Source organism: Pygocentrus nattereri, chromosome 22 (genome assembly GCF_015220715.1).
Source record: "Pygocentrus nattereri isolate fPygNat1 chromosome 22, fPygNat1.pri, whole genome shotgun sequence".
Classification (NCBI taxonomy): domain Eukaryota; kingdom Metazoa; phylum Chordata; class Actinopteri; order Characiformes; family Serrasalmidae; genus Pygocentrus; species Pygocentrus nattereri.
Window position 1 is genome coordinate 28966246 of NC_051232.1, and position 23053 is coordinate 28989298.

General features: G+C 41.1%; 1 protein-coding gene across 22 annotated transcripts in view; it reads left to right on the plus strand.

The window, feature by feature from the left end:
• LOC108443646 (neurexin-1a-like) overlaps positions 1–23053 on the plus strand; it is a 537123-nt gene that overhangs the window by 242942 nt on the left and 271128 nt on the right. For 18 of the 22 annotated variants that reach the window (XM_037532641.1, XM_037532643.1, XM_037532657.1 and 15 more), the window contains 3 exons: positions 3973–3999; positions 12509–12631; positions 18028–18409. In XM_037532641.1, the coding sequence (XP_037388538.1) occupies positions 3973–3999; positions 12509–12631; positions 18028–18409 (532 nt within the window). The remainder of the gene's footprint in view (positions 1–3972; positions 4000–12508; positions 12632–18027; positions 18410–23053) is intronic. The other 4 variants (XM_037532647.1, XM_037532662.1, XM_037532654.1 and 1 more) reach the window with 1 other exon arrangement.

Here is a 23053-nt window from a genome sequence, read left to right on the forward strand (position 1 = left end):
CCCATATATGAAAAGGAAACGGGCCTGATTTGGTATTAACATTTATTCATGGCAGTTTTTTCTGGAGTGTTTCTGCTCATCCTGCTTTTTGAATGTGGCACAGTGCAGATACATGTCTGTCAAATGAGGGAAAAAGAGAGGTTGTAAGATGGTCATCAACATTAATTACAGAAACCCAAACCCAGACATCACAAGAAAAAAGTCAAATGGAAGAGAACATGTAGTATATGGGCCTGTAGGAGATCTTTAATGTTCCCAAGAAGCCCTTCTAAGCCCACTTCAGGCAGAGCATTCTCCCAGAGAAAAGAACGCGACGCTGCTCTTTGGCTGTTTGTGACCACTTTTCTGCTGAGGTTGACAACATGCGACAGGCTATTGCCATGCTGAAGGGTAAACTGGCTTTAACTGTTTGAGTCTCAGCAGCACAAGCCTCAACAGAACAACGGAGCAAAGCTTAACCAGAGCAGGGTTTCAGTTCCTCTTGATTTTTTTACGTCTTTATTCAAAATGATGATTAAACGATGTGAATTTTGTTGCTGTTATAACAAAACCTTTTACTTCCAGAATGCTTACTTTAATGGAGATGATCAGTAATATGGTCTCATTGATTTTGGACCATTTCTACTGGTGTACTCAAGTGGCATAGATGGTATTTAATTTTGCGGAGGCCTAGTTGTAAGTTGAGGGAGCCCACTGGAAAGCATTAAAAGATAGAAAGCACAATGCACTTTAGTGTCTTTACCACGCTCAACTTTACGACTTAGCTCAGTAGCTAAGCAAGCAGCCTGTAGGAACCAGCACAGTTCAGCTACAATGAGTAGAAACAGGCGAGCAGAATAGTGCAGTACCTGAAAACAAGTATCGTTTAGTGGATTAGTAGAGAAAACGAGCGAAAAGTCTGGCAGACAGTGCTGAGATAGTGGACACTGGATATTGGCAATTTAAGCACTTTCATTTCTTTAAGACGGAGAACTATGAATTCATCCTGTGTGATAAAAGAACAAGGCCCGATTTGTAATGTTATGTTTGCCTTCAGAGGGCTTTTTCTTGTCTTTGAGCAGTAGGCCAAGTGAGAGAGCATAGACCCCCTAGGCCCTCCCTGGAGCTATGCCTTGGTCCATTCATGATCTATTTTTTCAGGATATGTATCATCTTACTCAAATTTAGTTGAAAAAGTTTTGATATACCAGCTACGAATTCATAATAGACGTTCATAAATTATCAAAGCAGAGTAGATTTATTTATTTTTGATGGTAATGGAACTATCGGATCTTGTTTAATATCTCCCATGACCCCATTTCCCAAAAACAAACTACAGTGCTGATTACAAATTCCATCAAGAAGCAATGCTGAAGCTTTTTCAATTCCCCAAAGCCCTCATTATTCTGAAATTTTACACTCTTGTGAATTATTCTTCAGTCGGTTCGGTTGTTTTTATCGATGGCACAGTAATTATCTGTTAAGCAGTGCCAAGTGTGTTAAATCTAGATTAATGTAACTGGAGAAGGGGCGAGTCTTCATCTTTTCCAGCTTTAAAGGTGAATGTAGGCCGTCTTGGTCCTCAAAGAACTGACGTTTTATTTAAATGCCTTGAACATTCTGTTTCGACTTCCAAAGTTGTATATTTTGGTAGTTAAATCAAGCAAAGGGATGTTAGTCCTGTGGCATCAGATGCATTTTTGGTGAGGTTAGCAGTTTTTTTTTTTTTTTTGTTCTTCCAAAATCTCCAATCTGGAAAATGGTGATTTTATAAGGGAAGGTTTAAAAATTCTTAGCTGTCAGCATAAGATAGAAAAAATATAGTTTTCATAGAACGTGTGGTTTAAGCTGTTGCCTGAAGGGACAGGAGCATTGAAACACACAGTGGGGGGTTTTGAGAGTTGGTGCCAGGATTGGAAGTTGGTTGAGTGTAGTGGGCATCTGACTGTGTGGAGATTTTATGGTTTATTGGAAGTGTACAGGATATTTGAAGGGGTTGTTTTGGCTTTGGGGCATTTGAACGTAGGGAGCACTCGCGCTTGGGTGAGATTTGAGAGATCCGAGTTGCTGTGGTATTAGCATTAAAGCTAAAGTAAGTTATAACAGCACAGGCCCAAAGGAGCAAGGGCATTAGAATGCTGAGAAGGGTGTTCTGCAGCACATGATGCTTAAATTCAACCTTTACCACACAGAGTTTCTATCAGAACTCCACATTGGGTCTGCAGGGACTCTAATTGGTCATTTCTGAATGACCAAAATCTAGAGTTTTGCTTTAAACTGGGCTTTAGTGAGACATTGTTTTAAATTAGCACCATGCTAAATATAACATTTAAAAGAACATAATGGTTATACGGCTTCTAAATTTAATGAGCAATCTGGCCCATGGCCATTTCAGTTTAGATGCATGCTGGATCCTAAGTCTTCTGTAGGATTTCAGTTTTTTTGGTTCTCCTCTGTGGCCTCTTCCTAAATCGACCTTCATTGTTTTTTGTGGTTATTTTGTGAAATGGGGTCTAATATATGGGGGCTAGTATTAAATACAGTGTTCCTACATCAGCCAGTGGTGATGAGCCAGCAGTATTAATGGAGTAACAATAGTAATATATATTAATAACCTAATACTAGACTAAGTCATTTCATCCATTCGCAAGAAGCACGTTGGCTACTCTTATAAAAACAGTGGCTCTCGGTTTGAACATGTGGTTCTAATTGGTGTAGAACCTTTACATCATGCGGAGGATCTTTCAACTTGACAAAGGTTCTTCATACTTGTACATCTTATTTCCAAAAACGATCCTTTGGAGGGCTGTTTAGTGGTTTTTCTAAAGCATTACTCCAAAGAACTCCTTTTAGAGTTCTCCTTTTTTTTTTAGACTAGTTGAGGTAAATGATCTGTTGAGGAGGTGCTGTAAGGTCTACCAATCAAGGTATCATTCCTCACATGAGCATGCTTCGTCCTCCACTGTAAGACAGCTGATTGCTACTTTTCTCCATGTTGACCCTAGCAAGGTTTTCGCTGTCTCACAGGCTTTGAGAGGACGGTCGAGGAGTGGTCCCTTGTAGTGGTCTCTAATAAGGCAATACTAAAGAGACATTAACTGAGGACAGTTACCCTTCAAGTGGCTCAGCCACACCAAGGTCACATCCCAATGCTGTCTAGTAGCTCTTTTTCCACTTTCAGAACCATTCTTACCGTGGACGTTGGAGAAGATACTGATACACCAAGAACAAGAACTCTGTGTATTTATTTATTTTTTTTAAATCCAATTATTTCTCATATGTTGACAATGGTTGTGGTAGCGTCATTATATGCTGCCTTGAGGTTTCCTGTAGGTAATTTCTAATCGTTCTAGAAACCTTTTAATAAACCATTTAATTCCTCTAGATTGTATTGTTCATGGTCCTAGCAAGCATGCAAAGGTTAGTAAATGCTGCTAAAATTATATTCCTGGCTAACCAGCTTAAAAAAAACACTCACTGAACTGTTGGCTAGCAAAATACATGCTACCAAACAAGTTAGTTGAGCAGCTCAACTTTACAGCAGCTCTTGAAATCAAATGCTTTTACTGATATAAGAAACTGGTAAAAATGGTACAGCGTTCGGTTCTGGTAGTGGAAAAGGGTCAACAGCACCCATGCCATAAGAGTTTCTGCCCTGCACTGATGTTGTATACTTTCATACTGTTTTTGATAGCTGTGTAATGCCAACTCCATAGCATGGCCTTTTAAGGCAGCCAATATTTCTTTAAAGACTGAGGAGACTAATTATTCTGGCCTCTTTTAAAATGTCACCAATTTTGGCTGCTATTGTCGTTTGGAGAGTACAGGCCAGAGCAGAGGGCTGAACAGACAGGTGGCATGGAGGAGAGCATTGAGAATGGCACTGGTGGCAGCATGGTTGTCCCCAGAGGGGTGGGCTATGTGCTTTAATGGATGTCTGCAGATGTAACCTTGAAGACTGAATTTACATCTCATGTGTTCTCCCCCATCTAGACTGTATCAGGATTAACTGTACCACCAGTAAGTGACTGTTCCTGTTTCTTCTTTACTAGGGCTGCACGATATGGACAAAATGCAAACATTGTGATTTTATCACTATGTATTGAGATGATAGTGCTACACTTTGTGATCGTATTGCTACATATTGAGAATATAATGCTACATATTGGGGTATTGATATAAATTGAAATTACATTGGTATGTATACACACTGCGATATATCATATTACTACATATTGAAATTATAATGCTACATATTGCAATTGTATTGCTATATATTAAGAATATATGGTTACATTTTTAGGTTATAATGCTACACATTGCTATTATATTAATACAATTTGAGATTATAATTCTACATATTGCAATTATATTGCTACATATTGAGATTATAATGCTGCATATTGAGATATAATGCTACATATTGCATTTGTATTGCTACATATTAAGATTATAATGCTACATATTGAGATATAATGCTACATATTGATCATAATGCAACATATCACGATTACATTGCTACAGTTTGAGATTAAAATGCTTTATTTTGACAGTGTATTGCTACACATTAAGATTATATTTCTACATATTGAGATTAAGTGCTTTATATTGAGATTACTTTGCTACATATTGAGATTATAATGCTACATAGTACAGTTGACCCTGCAGTAAACACTGGTGAATCAATAATGTGACATGGCTAAATGTGGCCTGTATCATTTCGACCCAAATTCATTTGTTTTGGATTTCTTGAGTCCCTCGATTGCTTAAAACACCTATAAAACTGAAATCAATGAATTGTGATTGGAGCCTTCTGCCGTGTCTATATAGCCGCTATTGATTCTCGAGCTATATATCGTGCAGCCCTATTCTTTTTTTATTCTTTACCATATTTCAAGCAATGTGTGCTGAATGTAAAATATGAAATGACTGTGTTTGGCTAACTGAATTGCAGTGTATAAGAAAACTGTATGTTAGAATGATGTGTTAGCTGTGCATTAGCCATTTTTGATTAACCCATGTTGAACGTGTGCTTTGGCTGTGATTGAGCTTGTTTAAAGATGAGCACTTGTAAAGTCTGAGTTATCACCTTTAATTACATCAGGGCCAGTAAAAACGGCTTCAGGGTCTCGCAGGCAGATGGGTACGGGCCTCATTAGCCCGACGCTAATGGTGGGTGGGGATAGCAGCGAGAGGAGTTGAATGACGATGCTCAAACATGGCGGCCGTTGAGTCTTCACAGCCCTTCTGTTGCTAATGATCAAACTGTGAAGCTTCTCAGCTCAGAGTGACTCCAAACAGACCACGCCCAGCATGCTCAACAGAGCTATTTTAGCCGTGCTAACATAGACATTCCTCTGTCTTTCCTTCCGTCATTCTGTCAGGCCACTTGAAAACCGATGAGAAGCAGAAAAAAAATATAGAGTACAATTTTATTATTCTCATTAACCTGCCTTGCGGAGCCCAACGAGAGAGAGAGAGAGGTGGGGCGAGAGAGGGAGAGGCAGTGTGGAGGCAGTGAACAGCAGCAGAAAAAAAAACGGAGGGAAAAAGGGGCTGAAGGAAGAGAGACAGGGAGAGAACGAGGGAGGGGGAAAGCGAGGAGTTGGCCTGTCCATCCATTATTGAGCCTGCTAATGAATAAATGATTTCTCAGGGGTCACAAATGATTCACCGTGTTTTTCATAGCCAGTGACTCAACCGCCGCCCGTACCCTTTTTCTGTTCTCTCCATCTCTCTCTCTTTTCTTTCCCCTCTTTCATTTTATCGCTCCTTGGCGCCGAAGCGAAGACACGACCAATCTTTTCCCTTAGATGACCCATTTTCTTTGTGCGGCCTTCACTAATCAATGCTAGTGGCTCACCCCAGAAAAAGATTCTTACCCCAGCACATTAGCAGCAGGGGAAATAAACGCACATCATCGCACAATGGGATGCGCAAGGACTATTTTTATGGCACAGATAATTCTCTTGGCCCAAAGTAATGTTTATATTAGACCGTTAGCGAGAGAGGCTCTTATAAACATATTTTGAGAACAAGTGTCTTGCAATCTAGCTTTAAAGGGTAACTATAAGCCAAAGAAAGGCTTAGTTATTGCAAAACACATGAAAGCTGCTAGAGGGTTCCCATCTGTTAGGTGCAAAAATGTTGCTAAATTTGATGCATTTAAAGTTTGTCTGGTTCATTTTAGACTGGAGTGTTGTAGAGGTCTGCACAGGCCTGTTTGTTAATGCCCACACCCGCCCAATTCATCTACTATTCACGTCTGCCTGCTACGGTAAAATCTAGTGTCATGCTTGCCCCCAGTTGCCTACAAAACTTGGTGCCCTTTTTGCCCATAAACCTTCAACCGCACACCATGCCCACCCACACCCCCCCTGCTTTGGACTACGCCTATCGTCATCGTTCACTCCCATCTGCATAATATGCTGCACTGGTAAAGCCACGCAGCCCTCCGTGACACTGCAGCAGAATGGCCTTTAAACCCATCATACCTCAACACACACAGCTGCACAAATAAACATTTCAGTTGTTGCAAAATAGAAAACATTTTTTGTATTTTTAGACTCAACAAAGCCATAAACTCGCACATGGCACCACACTGTGAGCATGACGTCATTGTCTGCCTATAAGTGCCCAGTTCCGCAGCCAAGCCAAAAAAATAAGATAATACACAGCGAAGCAGCTTGGCTTCACTACTTTTTACCTGTATCACCAATATTTTTATCTGTGTCAGCATTATATTATTACCTACTTAATCTACATGACATCTACAGGTCAACTGAAATTGAATTAAAGCCAAATTAGATGCGGAGGCTTTCTGCAACCCAGGTTAAAAAGCCAAAAACATTTTTTGGAGGGAAAAATATCTCTTAGGTTTTGTGCGCAAGTTACTGACCTTTGTGTGTTTTGCAGCTTGTGGTAGTTACTAATGTGTCTTTCTCTGCAGCACTCACAGCTTGCCCATCCGCTTCTGCAAGCAGTCCCAGCTAGCCAGCCATAATACATACACAAGTCAGCAAACTGTTAGCTGTTTACCTGCAATGAGCGCAGTGCCTCAAAATGAATCCCACACACATCATACGGGATCCAGTGGTGCAGACCTCTACCCTACCCTCTGCCACCTGTAATGTTTACTCAATATTCTGAAAAATCATTGGTAGTGACACCTAATGGAAAGTAATGCATTTGGCAGACACTCCGAACCAGAATGACTTAAGAGTTTAATCGTGCCACTGAGTTAGGCAAGTACGATGTTAGACGTCTTGCCAAAGGTTTTATTGGTATAGCGTGGTGTTCTTGCCTATGCAGAACTGCCACATGAAGGGCAGTGGAGAGTGTTTCTGTCTGTACTGTAACAGCCCACTAATCCAAGATCAGTTTTACAGTCTCGGAATGGTTAAAGAAAATGTAATTGATGTAATTTGCTTAATGAGAATTAAAGTCTATTGTATGGCTTGGGTTTCTTTACAGTTACATGCTTATACAACGTGTCCCCTTTCTGTGGTCTACCACTTTGTGGCTGAACTCTTGTTCCATTTCGTAATGATAGCACTTACAGTTGTCTGGGGCAGATCTAGCAAGGCAGAAATTTTAAAGACTGATGAACTGAGAGGTGGGGTCCTAAGACAGACCCATTTTATTGCCATTGTTTTTTCACAGATTCTATGACTGTGCTTGACTTTGTACACCTGTGGCTGAAACACTGCATCTCAATAGTGAAGCGGGATGTCCACATATTTTGGCCATGTAGTGTATTTAGCCCAGAATTTGTCCTGACTTGTTGGTTCATAGGTGGATCAGTGCTCTACATCAGCCTCGGATGATGTTGTTCTTCTTCCACTCCAACGATAATAACCTGACCCACAAATCTTCCCTTTTTCCCAAGCTGCTTCCCAAAAAAGCAGAATGTTGTGGTGAATGGATGAAACTGGAGGGCGCAGTTACACTCTAATTAATGTGCTTTGTCAGCCGCTGCAATGTTCACCCAGTGGGGTGGTGAAGGAAAATTTTGAACGCAGACTCAAGAACACATCACTGTCAATTAGGACCCCACGCTCCCTGGGGCGTCCCTGCCCCGCTGGAGGGAAACTCTGCCACTTCAGCTTAAACACCGTTCGGCTTAAACGCTGTTAACAAGCGACGTGACGACTCTAAAAATACACGCTTTCAGACGGACGGCTTGCCTCCCTTTGCTTTTCTTCCACCGGCACGTGGGTTGTGTCGACTCTGTGCTCTCCAGGGAATCCGAAGGCCTGAATTGTTTGCTTTGAGCGCTTGGCTCTGGGGATAAATTCCAATACTGCATCGATCGAAGCTTAGACATCGTTTCCTGTTCTCTGATACATGGAGCATAAAGAAAAGTAGGCATATTTTTCTGAGCCAGAAAGTGACCTCAGTGGGCATTCAAACTCAAAAAAATGACTGCAGAGCACAAGATTTCCCAAAAACAAATGATTCTGCCATCAGCTTACTTATAAACGGAGTGCTTCCAGAGGTGTGTAGTACATGTGCTAAGAAGAAAATTGAAGAAAAAAAAAATTGATTAAATGTTGACGGGTGATTCATCTCTGTTTTATAAGGCGTGTTTTTTTTCCCCTGCACTTTGATGAAGTAGCAGTCAGGCTTCATAGCTATCTCTTAGCTTCAGGCCAGAGCGCTCTGTAGATGAAGGTTGCGTTGTTTTTTCTGATTAAAGCTGCCTCACTAACTCTACTCTGCTTCAACACCCCTCCTCCCTCGCCGAGTTTGCACCAGAATGAGTCACCGAATTGACCCCCCACCCCCACCCGTAGCCCCACTGAAAGGCTTTGCTTCAAATGACAGCTGTCTTGCACTTTCACAGGTTCCAACCAGCCGTATTTTTTTTGCCGTCCTACCCTCTTAATCATTTTTGTATTTGTCTGCGCTCGACCTATCCTCTGCTGTTTATTGCTTACATGGCAAAAAACAGCCCTTGTGAGATTGAGTGCATTCCATCGTTGAGCTCTGAGGGGGGATTTGCATATACATTGCGTTCGTGCCATGGAAAGGGCTGGAAGAAGATGAGTGGGGGAAAAAAAATAAAAGCAAGGGGAAGTAAATAGCCATTAACATGTTGACTGGAGTACACCCGGCGAGGGCGTGAGATGTCTAAGGGGATTTTGAGCATCACAGTGATGCATGTTCTGTGTACTTGGAGAGGCCGGTGGGACTTTGGGCAGCCGGAGGCGCGTATTTGGAGGAGATTGGGCCGGCTTCTACTCCCCCCGGTCCGGTCTCCTTGCTCTCTGCTCGCTTTCACACATTTCAGGAAGAGATAGTGGCTAGTTGGAGCGCGGTCATTTAGTGGCGCTTGCTCACGCTGAGAGCAATCGATCCTGAGCTTCATTTGGACCACATGAGGCAGAACTCTGCGGAACGCCTCAACCTGTACTTCATCGAAAGCCGGAAAGCTGGTTTTAACATGCCAGTGAGATCATGTTAAGCCGTCTCTGCTGGCTTTAATTTATTGTTAATTTAATGTTAGCATTTTTGCTTTTGATTGATTGGTGGTGTCACAAGATGAGAAGATATTCATGCTCACCCGTTCGATTTTTTGCGTGAAAACATTTTACCAGGTTTAAAAAGTTGGCAGTGTTGCGAAACTGACAGCTGTCCAGCGCTGCTTCCGCAACTGAGACAATGCTAATTACTCTCTAATGGCTTTAATTTACTGATGGCGTTATTGTCTCTATATTATCACCTGTGCCAGGTGAGAAATGTTAGCAATGTGGCGAAGCACTAGTGCTGTAGTTTGAGAGCTGTCTGGGACTCCTGTTCTTGTGCAAATCATGCCAACCAGTCTCCTGGGGCTTTGTTCATTTTTAGCCATGGTAGCGTTTTTGAATGACATTCCTCTTACATTGTTGTGACTGGCAGGTGTGTCACAGACATAGTGTCACATGATGCAAATACCAAGAAGCTCTCTGAGACTACTAGTCTTAAGCACATGAGATCATGCTGAACAGTCTCCACTGGCTTTTGTGTGGTGTTAGCCAGGCTAGCATTTTTGAGCCACACGATCTTACCCTTATCTTCTGTGGCTCTACAAGGTGTGACATGTTGGCAGCATTGTAGTGTTAGCAAACTTGCTTCCTGCTACAACAGGTACTTTTGTAGAAGCGTGTTGGAAAACAAGATAAGCCCTCTTATGTACTGGATGCTGTCCTGTACGCCTGTCTGAAAATGATCAATAGCAGACGGAACAGATTCAGCGAGCGTGAACACTTTGTCCACCTCACTCTTAAGATGCCAAGCATGTAGTTTGCTCCCGTTCTCAAGACACCACCCACACTCTCTCGCCATATCTTCCTTAAAATGAGAACATCTGGTCCCATTTTGGCGTTCTCCAGCTTTCCCGTGCTAGACCCACTCACAAGGGGACTGTAAATGGCTTTCCGTGTCAGTCAGGTCTGCGTGCTGTTCCCTTTCCCGGTGCCAGGGGAAAAGAGAGCCTCTAAACTTGGCAGACCGCACCACCGAGGTACGTGTCCAGTCACGTCACTGGCGTCAAAGTCTGTCTCCCTCGCTAATGGGAAGGCGGGTCAAAGAGGGAAGTTGACATCAATTTGCCCCATTTTTCTCTCTCCGAACCCAGTTCAGGGCTTGATTTTTATTTTTTCCCTGAAAATGCTGTAACACAATGACCATCATTATACAGTAGAGTGAGTAGCACCACTCTACCAAATAATAGCGATCATTATACTGCCGAGCCTTTGGGGAACCGATGCAACCCAGATTCAGAGCCTGTAAATATACACGTCCCATGCTCACAGACTCTTTAGATGCTGTGCTGGATTACATATGTTAGCCTGGGCGTAGCCCTAAGTGCAGTAACTGAGTGAGAAGGAAACCACTGGAAGGAAATTGTCACAGACCGTTAAGTTTCTGAATGAACGCGAATCAGCAAGGCAGTACCCAGAGCTAGCCATGCTAACCCGAAAGAAGCCCGAGGCCCCACCAAAATTGCATTCACCGTTTAGGTTCACATTTCTTTTTCCTCTTAACAGTGCATTAGTGTCGCTGCCTTTGCATGCCGCACACAGCCTGTGTCCTCAGATGGGGAGGAAAAAAATCTGGCACTTTCTGCTCGACAGAGAAAAATATCATTATGTTGGCACATCATTCATAATTCATGTCTCTGAGAGAGGAGAAATCCAGCACTACGGATATGAATAAACAATATGGAGTGTTTGCACAAGGCTGACTCCCTGAATTTAGCCTAGAGAAGCTGTGGATGAATTACCGTTACATTGCACTGCCATCAAGTGGCGAATGGCGGTAGTACACCATTCAGCCTGCGATTTCTAGATCTTCCCCCTCTCTCTGTCTCTCTCTGTCCCCCATAACATGACTATGAAAGACAAAAAAAATGTACTCATGTTTTTTTCTTCCTTCAATGTTTTTGGCAGCAATATGTCAAAATATTATTTTTTCTCAAAACATTGACTTTTCAGAGTAATTAACATCTTTTCTCAGAATATTGGCTTTTTTCAGAAGTAGAAAGGAAGTCATGACTTTACTATTTCAAAACACTGACTTATGTTCCAATTCTAACTTGTTATTATTACATAGTATCTCAAAATCTTGAGAAAGTCATTAATTTCACATACTAACTAGTCATTATTGTGAGATGGTAAGCCAATATTACAAAGAAATAAGTCATTATTTCAACACACTATGTGTGAAATAAGTGAAATTAAGTCATTATTTTTGGTGAATATGACTAGTTTGATAAAGTAAGTCATTATTTTTATTTTTATATATTTAAGAGATATATAAACCCGTCCAGGGTGTATCCTGCCTTCTGCCCAAAGACCGCTGGGATAGGCTCCAGCACCCCCCTGCGACCCTGAGGGAGAAGCGGCTTAGAAAATGGATGGATGGAATGGATAAGAGATATATAAGGCAATCTTTTCTGAAATTCTCACTAATTTGGTATACTAAGTCAATGTTTTGACATATCGCTGCCAGAAATAGAGAAGGAGACAATAAACAGGCGATCTTGGCAAAAATGGGCTCCAGTACATGTCCTTCAAATTCTGAAATACTGCACAGGAGCAGAAAATACTGATACTGCTGACCTGTATTCCACAGGGAGCTTAACGTTTAGGAGGTTTAAGACTGGCACTTGAATCGGTGAAGTCACAAATGAAAATTTCTAGACCGAGAACTTTTTTATCTTTGTCATTCATTTGACCTGTAGGAAGACAATTCAGCCACCCACTGTTATGCTGTAAGCTTGTCTCCCAGAAGCGTGGAATGGACTCCCTCCTTACCCTCTAGTTCATATGTACTGTCAGCAGATAACCGTGAGGTGATCAGTCAAATACGGTCGAAAGTCAGTCAAGGGGTCCAAGCATAGAGTGAGGTTTTGGTGTAACTTTATGTGTGTATGAATATGACTAACTTGCCTTTTGTCTTCAGTGTTGCTGTTTTTTCTCCTTGCCTCTCTCCCTTCCTCTTTGCTTGGGAGTGTGTGTTAACCCGTGTCTGGACTGTCCCGCAGGCAAGGGGCCCGAGACCCTTTTCGCGGGGCAGAATCTGAATGATAATGAGTGGCACACGGTGCGGGTGATGAGAAGAGGAAAGAGTCTGACGCTTATTGTGGATGAGCAGCCACCGATGGAAGGTACCCCACCTCATGTTTCTCTGTGTTTTAACCCCTTGTTGTTAGTAGTGAGCAGTCTAAATCATTACTCAAGTAAAAGCGTTGTTCCTTTCATGAAATAAAGACTTTCAGAGTGGCAAGTCAAGTCACTGAGTTGAGTAACAAATAAGTCTCAAGTCCTCACTTCAAATACCAAATCAAGACAAGCAAGTCCAAGTCCCAAGTTAAGACAGGCAAGTCCAATTTTAAATTCCAAGTTAAGTGAAGCAAGTCCCAATTTAAGTCTGTAGTTAAAACAGGCAAGTCCCAATTCAAGTCTGTAGTTAAAACAGGCAAGTCCCAATTTAAGTCTGTAGTTAAAACAGGCAAGTCCCAATTCAAGTCTGTAGTTAAAACAGGCAAGTCCCAATTCAAGTCTGTAGTTAAAACAGGCAAGTCCCAATTCAAGTCTGTAGTTAAAACAGGCAAGTCCCAATTTAAGTCTGTAGTTAAAACAGGCAAGTCCCAATTTAAGTCTGTAGTTAAAACAGGCAAGTCCCAATTCAAGTCTGTAGTTAAAACAGGCAAGTCCCAATTTAAGTCTGTAGTTAAAACAGGCAAGTCCCAATTTAAGTCTGTAGTTAAAACAGGCAAGTCCCAATTCAAGTCTGTAGTTAAAACAGGCAAGTCCCAATTCAAGTCTGTAGTTAAAACAGGCAAGTCCCAATTTAAGTCTGTAGTTAAAACAGGCAAGTCCCAATTTAAGTCTGTAGTTAAAACAGGCAAGTCCCAATTCAAGTCTGTAGTTAAAACAGGCAAGTCCCAATTTAAGTCTGTAGTTAAAACAGGCAAGTCCCAATTTAAGTCCCAAGTAAGAAAAGCAAGTTCAGATTCAAGTTTCAAGTCAAAAAGGTCACAATTCAAGTGTCGAATGAAGACACTCAATTCCCAGTTCAAATCCCAAGACAAGCAATTCCCAATTCAGGTCCAAAGTTAAGACAGACAAGTCCCTGTTCAAATCTGAAGTCAAAAGTTAAAAGGGGCAAGTCCCAAAGGAAGTTCCAGGTGAAGATAGACAAGCCCTGATTTAAGTACAAAGTCAAAGACAGTCAAGTCCTAAGTTGAGACAGGCAAGTCCCAATTCATGTCAGAAGTGAGTACAGGTAAGTCATAATGTAAGTCCTAAACTTCAACTAATAACCCAGTATGAAAACCTCAGCAAGATTATTTCAACCCTGGTTAATTCAAATGACGGTAACAGTAATGTAGTGTAATAGTATAAAGTTGGTTGTAAGTGTGAGAATATTAAATTAACATTAAAGGTAGTTTAAAAAGTGTATTTGTTACCTTTCTTAAATGACAAAATTTATGGTATTGAGTATCATTAACTTTTTTATTAAATCCTAGAACGCCAAGGAATGAAATATTCTTACTGAGAAAACTTACGGTGAAAAATAAACTCGTTCAAAAAGCAGGCCGAAACACTCCTTGTATTAGTTAAAAACTACAGGAGCACTGCTGTGTCTGATCCACTCATACTAGTGCAACACACCTTAACACACCACCACCACATTAGTGTAACTGCAGTGGAGAGAAACAGATGGACCACAGTCTGGAATTGTGGGCCTGCAAAGTGCTCCTATATGGTCAGTGACAGTGAGTGTAGAAACAAGGAGGTGTATTTAATAAAGTGGCCAGTCTGTGTATGTTGGAATACATTATTTGGCATCAACATATACGGTATGTCTAAGTATGTCTAAGTTGTATTTTCATGGTGGGGCTTTGGAAGGGAGGCAGCTGCCTAACTTTGGTGCAGAGATCGCCTCTGCTATCAGCCCAGTTCATCCCCTTTATGCTGTAACGCCATGGAACGATGAGGAGGAGGACGCATGTGCTGAGATAAGCGAGATTTATTAAGGGCAAAACCATAATCAGGGTCAAAACGGTCCAGGGTCAGAGAGCCAACACGGATAGAACGAGGGATATACATAACCAAAAGAAACACAGACTACACACAATAACAGGGACTAACGACCAGAATATAAAAATAAAAGACTATGAAATATAATGACCAGAAGAACAAACACCAAACAATACCATACAAAGACCAGCAAACTAACAGGGGAAAACACAGGGCTTAAATACAAGGAAACAATGAGGGTTTACAATACACAGGTGGATAACACAGGTGAGAACAGTCAAGGGGGTCAGGAAACAAGGGTGCAGAGCAGGAAAGAATCAGAACAAAGAAAGCACATGGACAAGACCAAAGCAAAACAAAAGCACATGGAGGACTGGGAGGGGTCAATCATGACACATGCATTCTAGGATGCAAAGAACACTCAAGTGGTTTTCAGTCTAGTCTCGATGTGCTATACCTGTTGCATACGGTTGTTTGCCCCAGACAGTGATATCAATGTGTTTCCTTTCACTTAGCCAAACAAAGATAAGCTGTTGCCTTGAAACTCACTTACAGTAGAAGCTAGTGAGAAGCTGCTGCAGCAACTGCCCATAGGCATTTTTTATGTCTCTATTTTGAGTCAGATGGGGAGATTCTGCTGGAGATTACATTGAAAACCGAGTTTAAGACTCAACAGCACCCAAACTTAATTTTAAGGGAAAAAATTACTGAAAGAAGCAGAAACTCCAATTTCCAAAAGTAAATTTGCTGGTTCAAAACATGATATTGTTCAAAGTCTTTCACGGTCTGCCTCAGAGCACTGTCAAATGGGGCTCAAAAGTCCAAGTCATAGCCATTTAGGTGGGCTGTAAACACTCACATAAAAGTCTTATACACAAGACTTGATGGCTTAAATTCAGTGGCAGCTTAGCGCTACTCTTAGAACCAAATCCAGCGCTGCCATAAAAGATTAATCTGACAGCAGACAAATCGAGCCTTTTCAAGTGCACAGAGCGAGTAATTAATGAAGAAGCGTTCAGGCTACCATTGAAGTTTAAAAGTGCTGGCGAAATTGCATTTAGGATGTTTTTTGGGGAAGTTTTCTTTTCTCTCTGCACACAAACATCAGCTTCACACTGTTTGCACCTGCAGAATTCCACATGTCTGTTCATTAACGGTAGGAAAAGTTCACAAACTGATTTCATAGGTTCTAGGTAAGTGTGTGGTTTCTGCTAAGTTGCCTCTCACAGGCGCTTAACTGAGCTGTCAAGTTATATTAACAGTTTAGTGTTTATTAACAGTTTAGCTGTGTAAACACTGTAATCTCCAGGAAATTATCAAGCTGAAATAGGTAGCCACTTGCACTACAGGCAAAAGGCTTGGAAGCACAGATATGAAAATGTTAAAGCACAATTAATCAACTCCGTTAGGAAGATTAAAATGTATTTGGTTAAAGTTCAGTGTTCTGCAAAGGTTCCACACCCCTAAAATATTCAATTCCAGTCAAAACATCCATTTAATAGACATTATTCATTTTCAGCATCAGGAACAAGCAGAAAGCATATATTTAACAGAAAATGACCCAGAAGGCTCAATAATGAAATATAATGTCAACTTTTTTAGTATTTAGTGTGTCCACTCTTTGCCTTTGTTTCATCATCTATTCTTTTCTTTCTTGCTTTCACTTTTCTGAAGGGATATTTTTCCACACCTTTAAAGTTCCGACTTAGAGGTTGGTTACACGATTGGCAGCAGTCCCACTCATTTTGGAAACTCCTTTTTCACTTATTTTCCTTCAATTTTCTCCTTCCCTATGCAAGTGTGTTATCTTCGATCTAATCTCTTCAGAAACATCTCCTGAAAAATTAATAACTTGTAATAAATGGCTGTTTTGCCTAATTCAATAAATAAACACTGGTGTTGGACCTTGACAGAAGGATAGCAGCAAGAGTGAAAGGGAAGGTCTACAAGACAGCAGTGCGTCCTGCTGTGATGTTTGGTTTGGAGACTGTGGCTCTGTCTGAAAGACAGGAGGCTGAGCTGGAGGTGGCGGAGATGAAGATGCTGAGATTTTCGTTGGGAGTGACAAGGCTGGACAAGATTAGAAATGAGCAGATCAGAGGGACAGTGAAGGTGGAGCAGTTTGGAGATAAAGCCAGAGAGGCCAGGTTGAGATGGTTTGGACATGTGTTGAGGAGGAATAGTGGATATATTGGGCAAAGAATGTTGGAGATGGAGCTGCCAGGTAGAAGGAGAAGAGGTAGACCTCAGAGAAGGTTTATGGATGTAGTGATGGTGGACATGGAGATGGTTGGTGTGAAAGTAGAGGAGGCAATGGATAGGGCAAGGTGGAGGCAGATGATCCGCTGTGGCGACCCCTAAAGGGAGCAGCCGAAAGAAGAAGAAGTTGGACCTTCATGCAGTGCTGCATATTCTCAGTAAACTTGTGTTGGTTGATGGCAACTTGACCCAATTGTATAAGGTTGTTTGAAACTGAAGTTACTGCTTGCTTTCATGCTTAAGGCTTGTCCTGTAGGGTGCTGCTGGATAGCTTGTTATATATCTGTCTATGGATGAAAGATTATTGATTATCTATCATCAGCTGTGCTAATTAAGAACAGGGGAGCTGATTTGTGAGCACTTCTTGGGTCAGCATCATAAGTGTCTACATGAGAGAGTCGGTGGTTGTTTTAAACGTTTTCAAAGTTTATTAAAAAAGACAAACTTAGATATTTAAAAAAAAATAGTAAGTAGCATCAACTGATGTTTATAGTAAATAGACATGAGTTTTTGAGAACTGCAGCAAAGTAAAAGTGTATTACATGCAGGTCTTACAGAGGTTGCTGTTTAAGCTATAGCTGTGTGATATTAAACTGTACACCTCTGTTAGCTCGATGCTGATATGTCACATCAAATACCTTAGAGTAGTCAACACTTGGGGACGGAGGGGGGGCCTGGCACCGTGTTGGAAAATGCAACCATATTGAAATCTAATATGTGGGAGTTATATTAGACAACTTGTATTAGTATATATGGATTGTCCTTATATATATCTAACTTAAATTGGTCATTAAAGAACATATATGTGACATAAGTGCCAGCTTACCTGAAATTTTCAAGTAAGGGATATATATTTCAGCCATATATCAGCATGTACAAATGTATATAGGCAACACATACAGTACATCTAACAATATATGATAAACAATTCTTGTACATGGATGCGATATTATAGCTGCATCTCATCGAAGTTGTTTATGCATCCTCTGTTTTTTTTCATATAAACTGTCTGAAGTAAGAACATAGTTACTAATTCACAGATATTAATGCAGCTCTTAACATTTAAATGATAGAAAACTGATTAAATTGACTACATCCTTGGCTGTTTTAAAAAAGTACCATTGGTGACTTCTTTTGCAGTAAAGCTGGAGATAACGTCTGTTTTGATGTGTTATTACATTATTGCTACAGAAATATTAGAGTCATTGGGGCTGGTAACCCTGGTCAGCACTGGTTTCATCTTCTTTCCCAATCTAAGGTCAGATTTCGGGTGACCACACCCAGCTGGAGTTCCATAACATCGAGACCGGCATCATCACTGAGAAGCGCTACCTGTCCATGGTGCCATCGAACTTCATCGGCCACCTGCAGAGCCTGGTCTTCAACGGCATGGCCTACATTGACTTGTGCAAAAACGGTGACATCGACTACTGCGAGCTCAACGCCATGATTGGCTACAAGAGCATCATTGCTGACCCTGTCACCTTCAAGTCACGTTCCAGCTACGTTTCCCTGACTACGCTGCAGGCCTACTACTCAATGTACCTCTTCTTCCAGTTCAAGACCACCTCCTCGGACGGCCTGATCCTCTACAACAGCGGAGATGGCAACGACTTCATAGTTGTGGAGCTGGTCAAGGGGTGAGTGGAAGTAGATTAGACAGCTTGCACAGTGCCAAATAAAGGTCAAAGACCATTTTTTAATGTCAGAAAACATGTATTGAAAAGAATATTACACAGAAGTTTCATCAACTACTTTCGTGTGTTTATCAAACCTTTGCCTTTGTTACAGCTTCTATTCTTTTCAGGAGTCTTGATGGGATCTCTGCAAGGATATTTTCCCAGTCTGATTAGTTGCACTTTCTGCCTCTCACAATCTCAGCAGTGGTGAACCGTGACTATAAGAGTTAGGCCTTCAGTCTTAAGGTGGAACCGAAAATTCATTGGCACAGGAACGCAACTGCTGCATCTTTAAGTTGGGATGGAATAGATTAAACACACACATTCCATTTTTTTGACTTGAAGCTTGAGTTTCACAGTGGTCTTCTCTTCAGCTCTTAAAGCCATAACCATTAGGAGAGCTCACTTAGCTATATCTGAAACCTTGTGCCAGAAGGGAGCAATTTAAATAGGCCCCCTGAGCTATTTGCATAGATTTCTACTGCTTTCTTTTCCATCCTGCTGGCATATACAAAAGCAACAGATGGAAATTCGGAACCAGTTATTTTGGAGGCAGTATGCACTACTTTCTCTAGCTGCTCTCTTTCATATTCTGTCGTACTACCATTACAGACACATATGGAGAAGGTCAACACACTTTCCGCACTAGCTCTATGAAAGTGTGTCACACAGTCTCTGATCACTTGCAATTTCTAAAGCTGTCATATAAACAAAATCCTTTGATGAGCTTTCTTGAGTGAGACAGCACTGTTGCTCTCCCACTAAAGACTATGCTGATGACTGTCCCCAGGAACCTAAACCCCTTTACCACTAATGGGACAGATATGGTAGTTCCATGTCATGTCTTCTGAAGTCGACCACAAGCTCCTTTGTCCTTTTAATATTCAGGCTTAGTTATTCACCCTGTTCCACTCCACTAAGGGTCTGACCATGTCTCTGTATGCTGTGTCAGCGTTAGATACCAATCCCACTGATGTTCCATAATAGAGGAGACAAAATGCACTATTTTTGAGAATGTGAAGAAACTGCATTGTTCGTTTTTACCAACCTGCTTTCTGTTTCACAGAAATTCAAGAGTCCCGTAGCACACAGGCCTGTGAGCACCAAGCCTCTGAAACTTATCAAAGAGCCTTAAAGGCAATACTGTTTCAAATGCTGAGGTAGAATCTATGAATAAGATTCATGCAAATGTACCTGGTGCCTTCAAGTGTTGCAAAGTAGTGTTAGCAGGGTGACACTGCATCATCAGCAGACCTGTTAAGCTTATATGCAAACTGGTATGCATGCCAAAATCCTTATAGATGACAACAAAACTTTCAAGTGTTTGAAAAAGTTGTGTAATGTCAGACATAAGATGTAGACGTCTGTCATCATTGGAGCAGTTTACACTAGACCTTTTAGGAACAGGGACTATGGTTACATTTTAAAACATAGTGGGGCAGTACATGTTTTCATTGACTGATTAAAATATGTTAAAAGATGGTTCTTTAAGGGTTCCTTAGTAAAGACAAAGGTTTTATATAGAACCATGATCTGTTTTGGGTGATCTATATATAGGACCCTTTTTGAAAAGGTTCTATACAGACCCAACTACAGCACGTTCTTAAGAACACATTCAAGATGCACAGGATTCTTTGAGTGTTCATGGTTCTGTATAGAATCATTTTCTTTACTAACAAACCATTGGAGGAACCATCTTTTAAAGGAGCATAGCTCTTTATCACTACTGTTAAAAGCAGCATTCCTATTCTTGTATAAAATCTTAATCTCTTGAGTAAATCAAGCCTTATTATTACTAAAAGCAGTTGTTGTCTTGGTTAGGATGCAAACATTCTGTGAAAAGACTAAAGCTTGATCCCATTACTTATTTCTACCCCTACACCTTGTTTTTGAGTGTCAAACTGAGCTACATCAGCTTCTCGTTCGAATGTCCTTATTCCAAATTAAATGAAGCAGCAGTTCCTGTGAGGTGGAAGGGGAACTTTAGCTAGCTAGCTACTGCGATGTCACCAAATTGCTAGACCATAAAAGACCATACTACATTGAAACAACACTAAACTAAGACAATACAATAGTTATCGTAATTATGTGAGTGGAGAAAATACTTTTGCCTCTGTAAAACCTCAGTTTGGAGGGCCTTGTAGGCCTTAAGACTTCGCCCTACCCCTCTATCTCCACAAAAATCGGGACACCCTACCCCCAGATGTGAACATGCAAAATGGAGGGGTAAGGGCTAAGTGGTTGGTAGGGGCAATGAGATTGGGCCTATGCATGATTTTACTGATGCATCTCTGAAGACATTCCAGTCATTGAGCATTTCTGCTGCTTGTGGAGACCACTGATTCACCTGCCTGGTGGCCTTTCTTATGGTCTTTAGTCTCTGGCGGCACTGTGGGATAAGCAAGATCATATTATGATCAGACTGTCCCAAGGGGGAGCGCAAGCTACTCAAATGCCTCAGAGAATTTGCTTTAATGCTTCATACTTCCATGGTTTAAATACAAGTGTATAAAGCATGATTCCCTTCAGTATAAATCAATGAAAAATGACAGACGTGCGTCCTTTAGTTCCCAGAAATTGTTAAGCCTAGAAGGCCTTGAGGGTTGCCCACTGGATCTGAGTAATCCCAAACACATTTATTGACAGACAAATGAAGGGAGTTGGAGGTGCTGACGTTTTTAGCAGCATATATGTGAGGCACGCTGTGTCATGCTGAATACCCCCTTCTTTATTTGCATTGTTTGGAGAGAGATGACAAGATACAGCTGTACACGAATGACTGACTCAACAGCCACAGCTGATGCTCACCCTGCTGCCTCCGCTCTATCTTTTTACAAAAGAGCTGAGCGTTGACCAATCATATTGTTGATATGAGGCAGGAAACCGCTTGTGTCACTCCCGTAGTCCGTTAAAATTTGAAGCATGCAGAAATAGCCTACGACTCCTGCTTGGGTTTTAGAGACACGCCCCCAAAAGCAGCCAGCAGCCGGTGAAGGAAGTGATTCACTTTGCTCTAAAATGCAGTTTAACTCAAACAGCACATGTTGTACTTAATGGAAATGAAATAAATACAGGGCCTCTGCACAGCTAAAACAGTCGTAGCCTGAATTCTCCAAGCATGTGAAGATTTAGACATGTATGTAGCATGATGCAAATTGTTAAATATAAGCTTAGCTACACGTCTAAAGAAACAAACTTGAGATGCAAGTCATGACCTAGAGCATCGACTGCATCTGGCATGAGGGAAAAACCAGAGGAAATTAGATTTTTTGCCAAACTATCGCTTTAAAGCACCTGGGCATCATCCGGCAGGCACACAGTGTTGCGATTTGTAAGATAAATGATACAGCTCGAATTGCTGCCAGCAATTATGGGCAGCTTTATTAAGTTTGCAAAGACCTGGTGCTGCTAATCTTGAACATTTAAAGTCTCAGAGATCCTTAAAGAGATCAGTTGAATTACTGAAGCTCAATAGGGCAGCTCACCGAGCATCTGCTTTCCAGGCCATTAATATCCAAAGTTCTGTCTTTCAGTAAAAACTTTTGGATTTTTCTTCTATTTTTAAGGTGAATAGGTCAAAATAGGTTCCTGAGGAAAGAGAGGGTAGGATGGCCGCTGTGGCTCTCTTGTAACTATGCTCACTTGCCACCTACTTCATAGATCCACCATATAAAGTACTGTGCAAAAGTCAGAGACCACCATTCATTTATGCCATTTCCAGGCAAACCTGTAAGTATTTGAACCTAAACCTAACCTTATGCTTTAAACCCAAAGTATAAGTTATTCATAGGGTTTTATGAGCTGATGTGTCTAAATCTTGGATTGCATGAAGCAAAAAGCAACTTCTAAGACTGAACGTTTGTCGTGTCCAAGATATATCCGCAGGTTTCTTAGAAAAACTGAACATGAGTCTCCCAAAGCTGTAGTAGAGGCAAAGTGAGGACACATTAAATATAAAAAAGGTACTGTATTTAGTTATTGAAGCTTATTTGTAAGATTCTGTTAAATGTTTTCTGCATTTTTCCTGACTTGTATATAATGGCCCTTTTGACGTGATATCAAATAACGAATGATGCTCTCTGCCTTTTGCTCAGTACTGTTGAATGTTCTGTGCTATTACAGACTGTGTAATTGCATTGAACTACCCCTTTCATCATCGGTCAGTTTCCAACCGCTGTTGCCCAGATATTATTTACATTGTACACCATAGCAGTTACATAAACTCCGTATCAACAGATGGGCTGCAGTCTCTAACTGTACACCAGCAAGGTGGGTCTACAATGTGGAGGTTTCCAATACAGTGGTCAGTGTGTGTAAAAATAAATATGTATAACCCCAATTAGTGTCAAGTGATTGTTTCTGTGCTAATTTCTCCAAACTGTAAGGCAGAGAATCTGCATTGCTCAGATGCCTTTTAAAAGCATTTGGGAGCACTGTTGTTTCCTTGGTAACAGTATCAGTGGGGAATTAAATATTAAAAATCAAACGTTAAATATCACAAATGACTGAACAGAGTACATACCGGAGTAATGATTTCTTTCATTCAGCACTTTAACTCCTAATCTTGCTCACTGCTTCATCCTATGTGCTCTAATTGCTTGATGC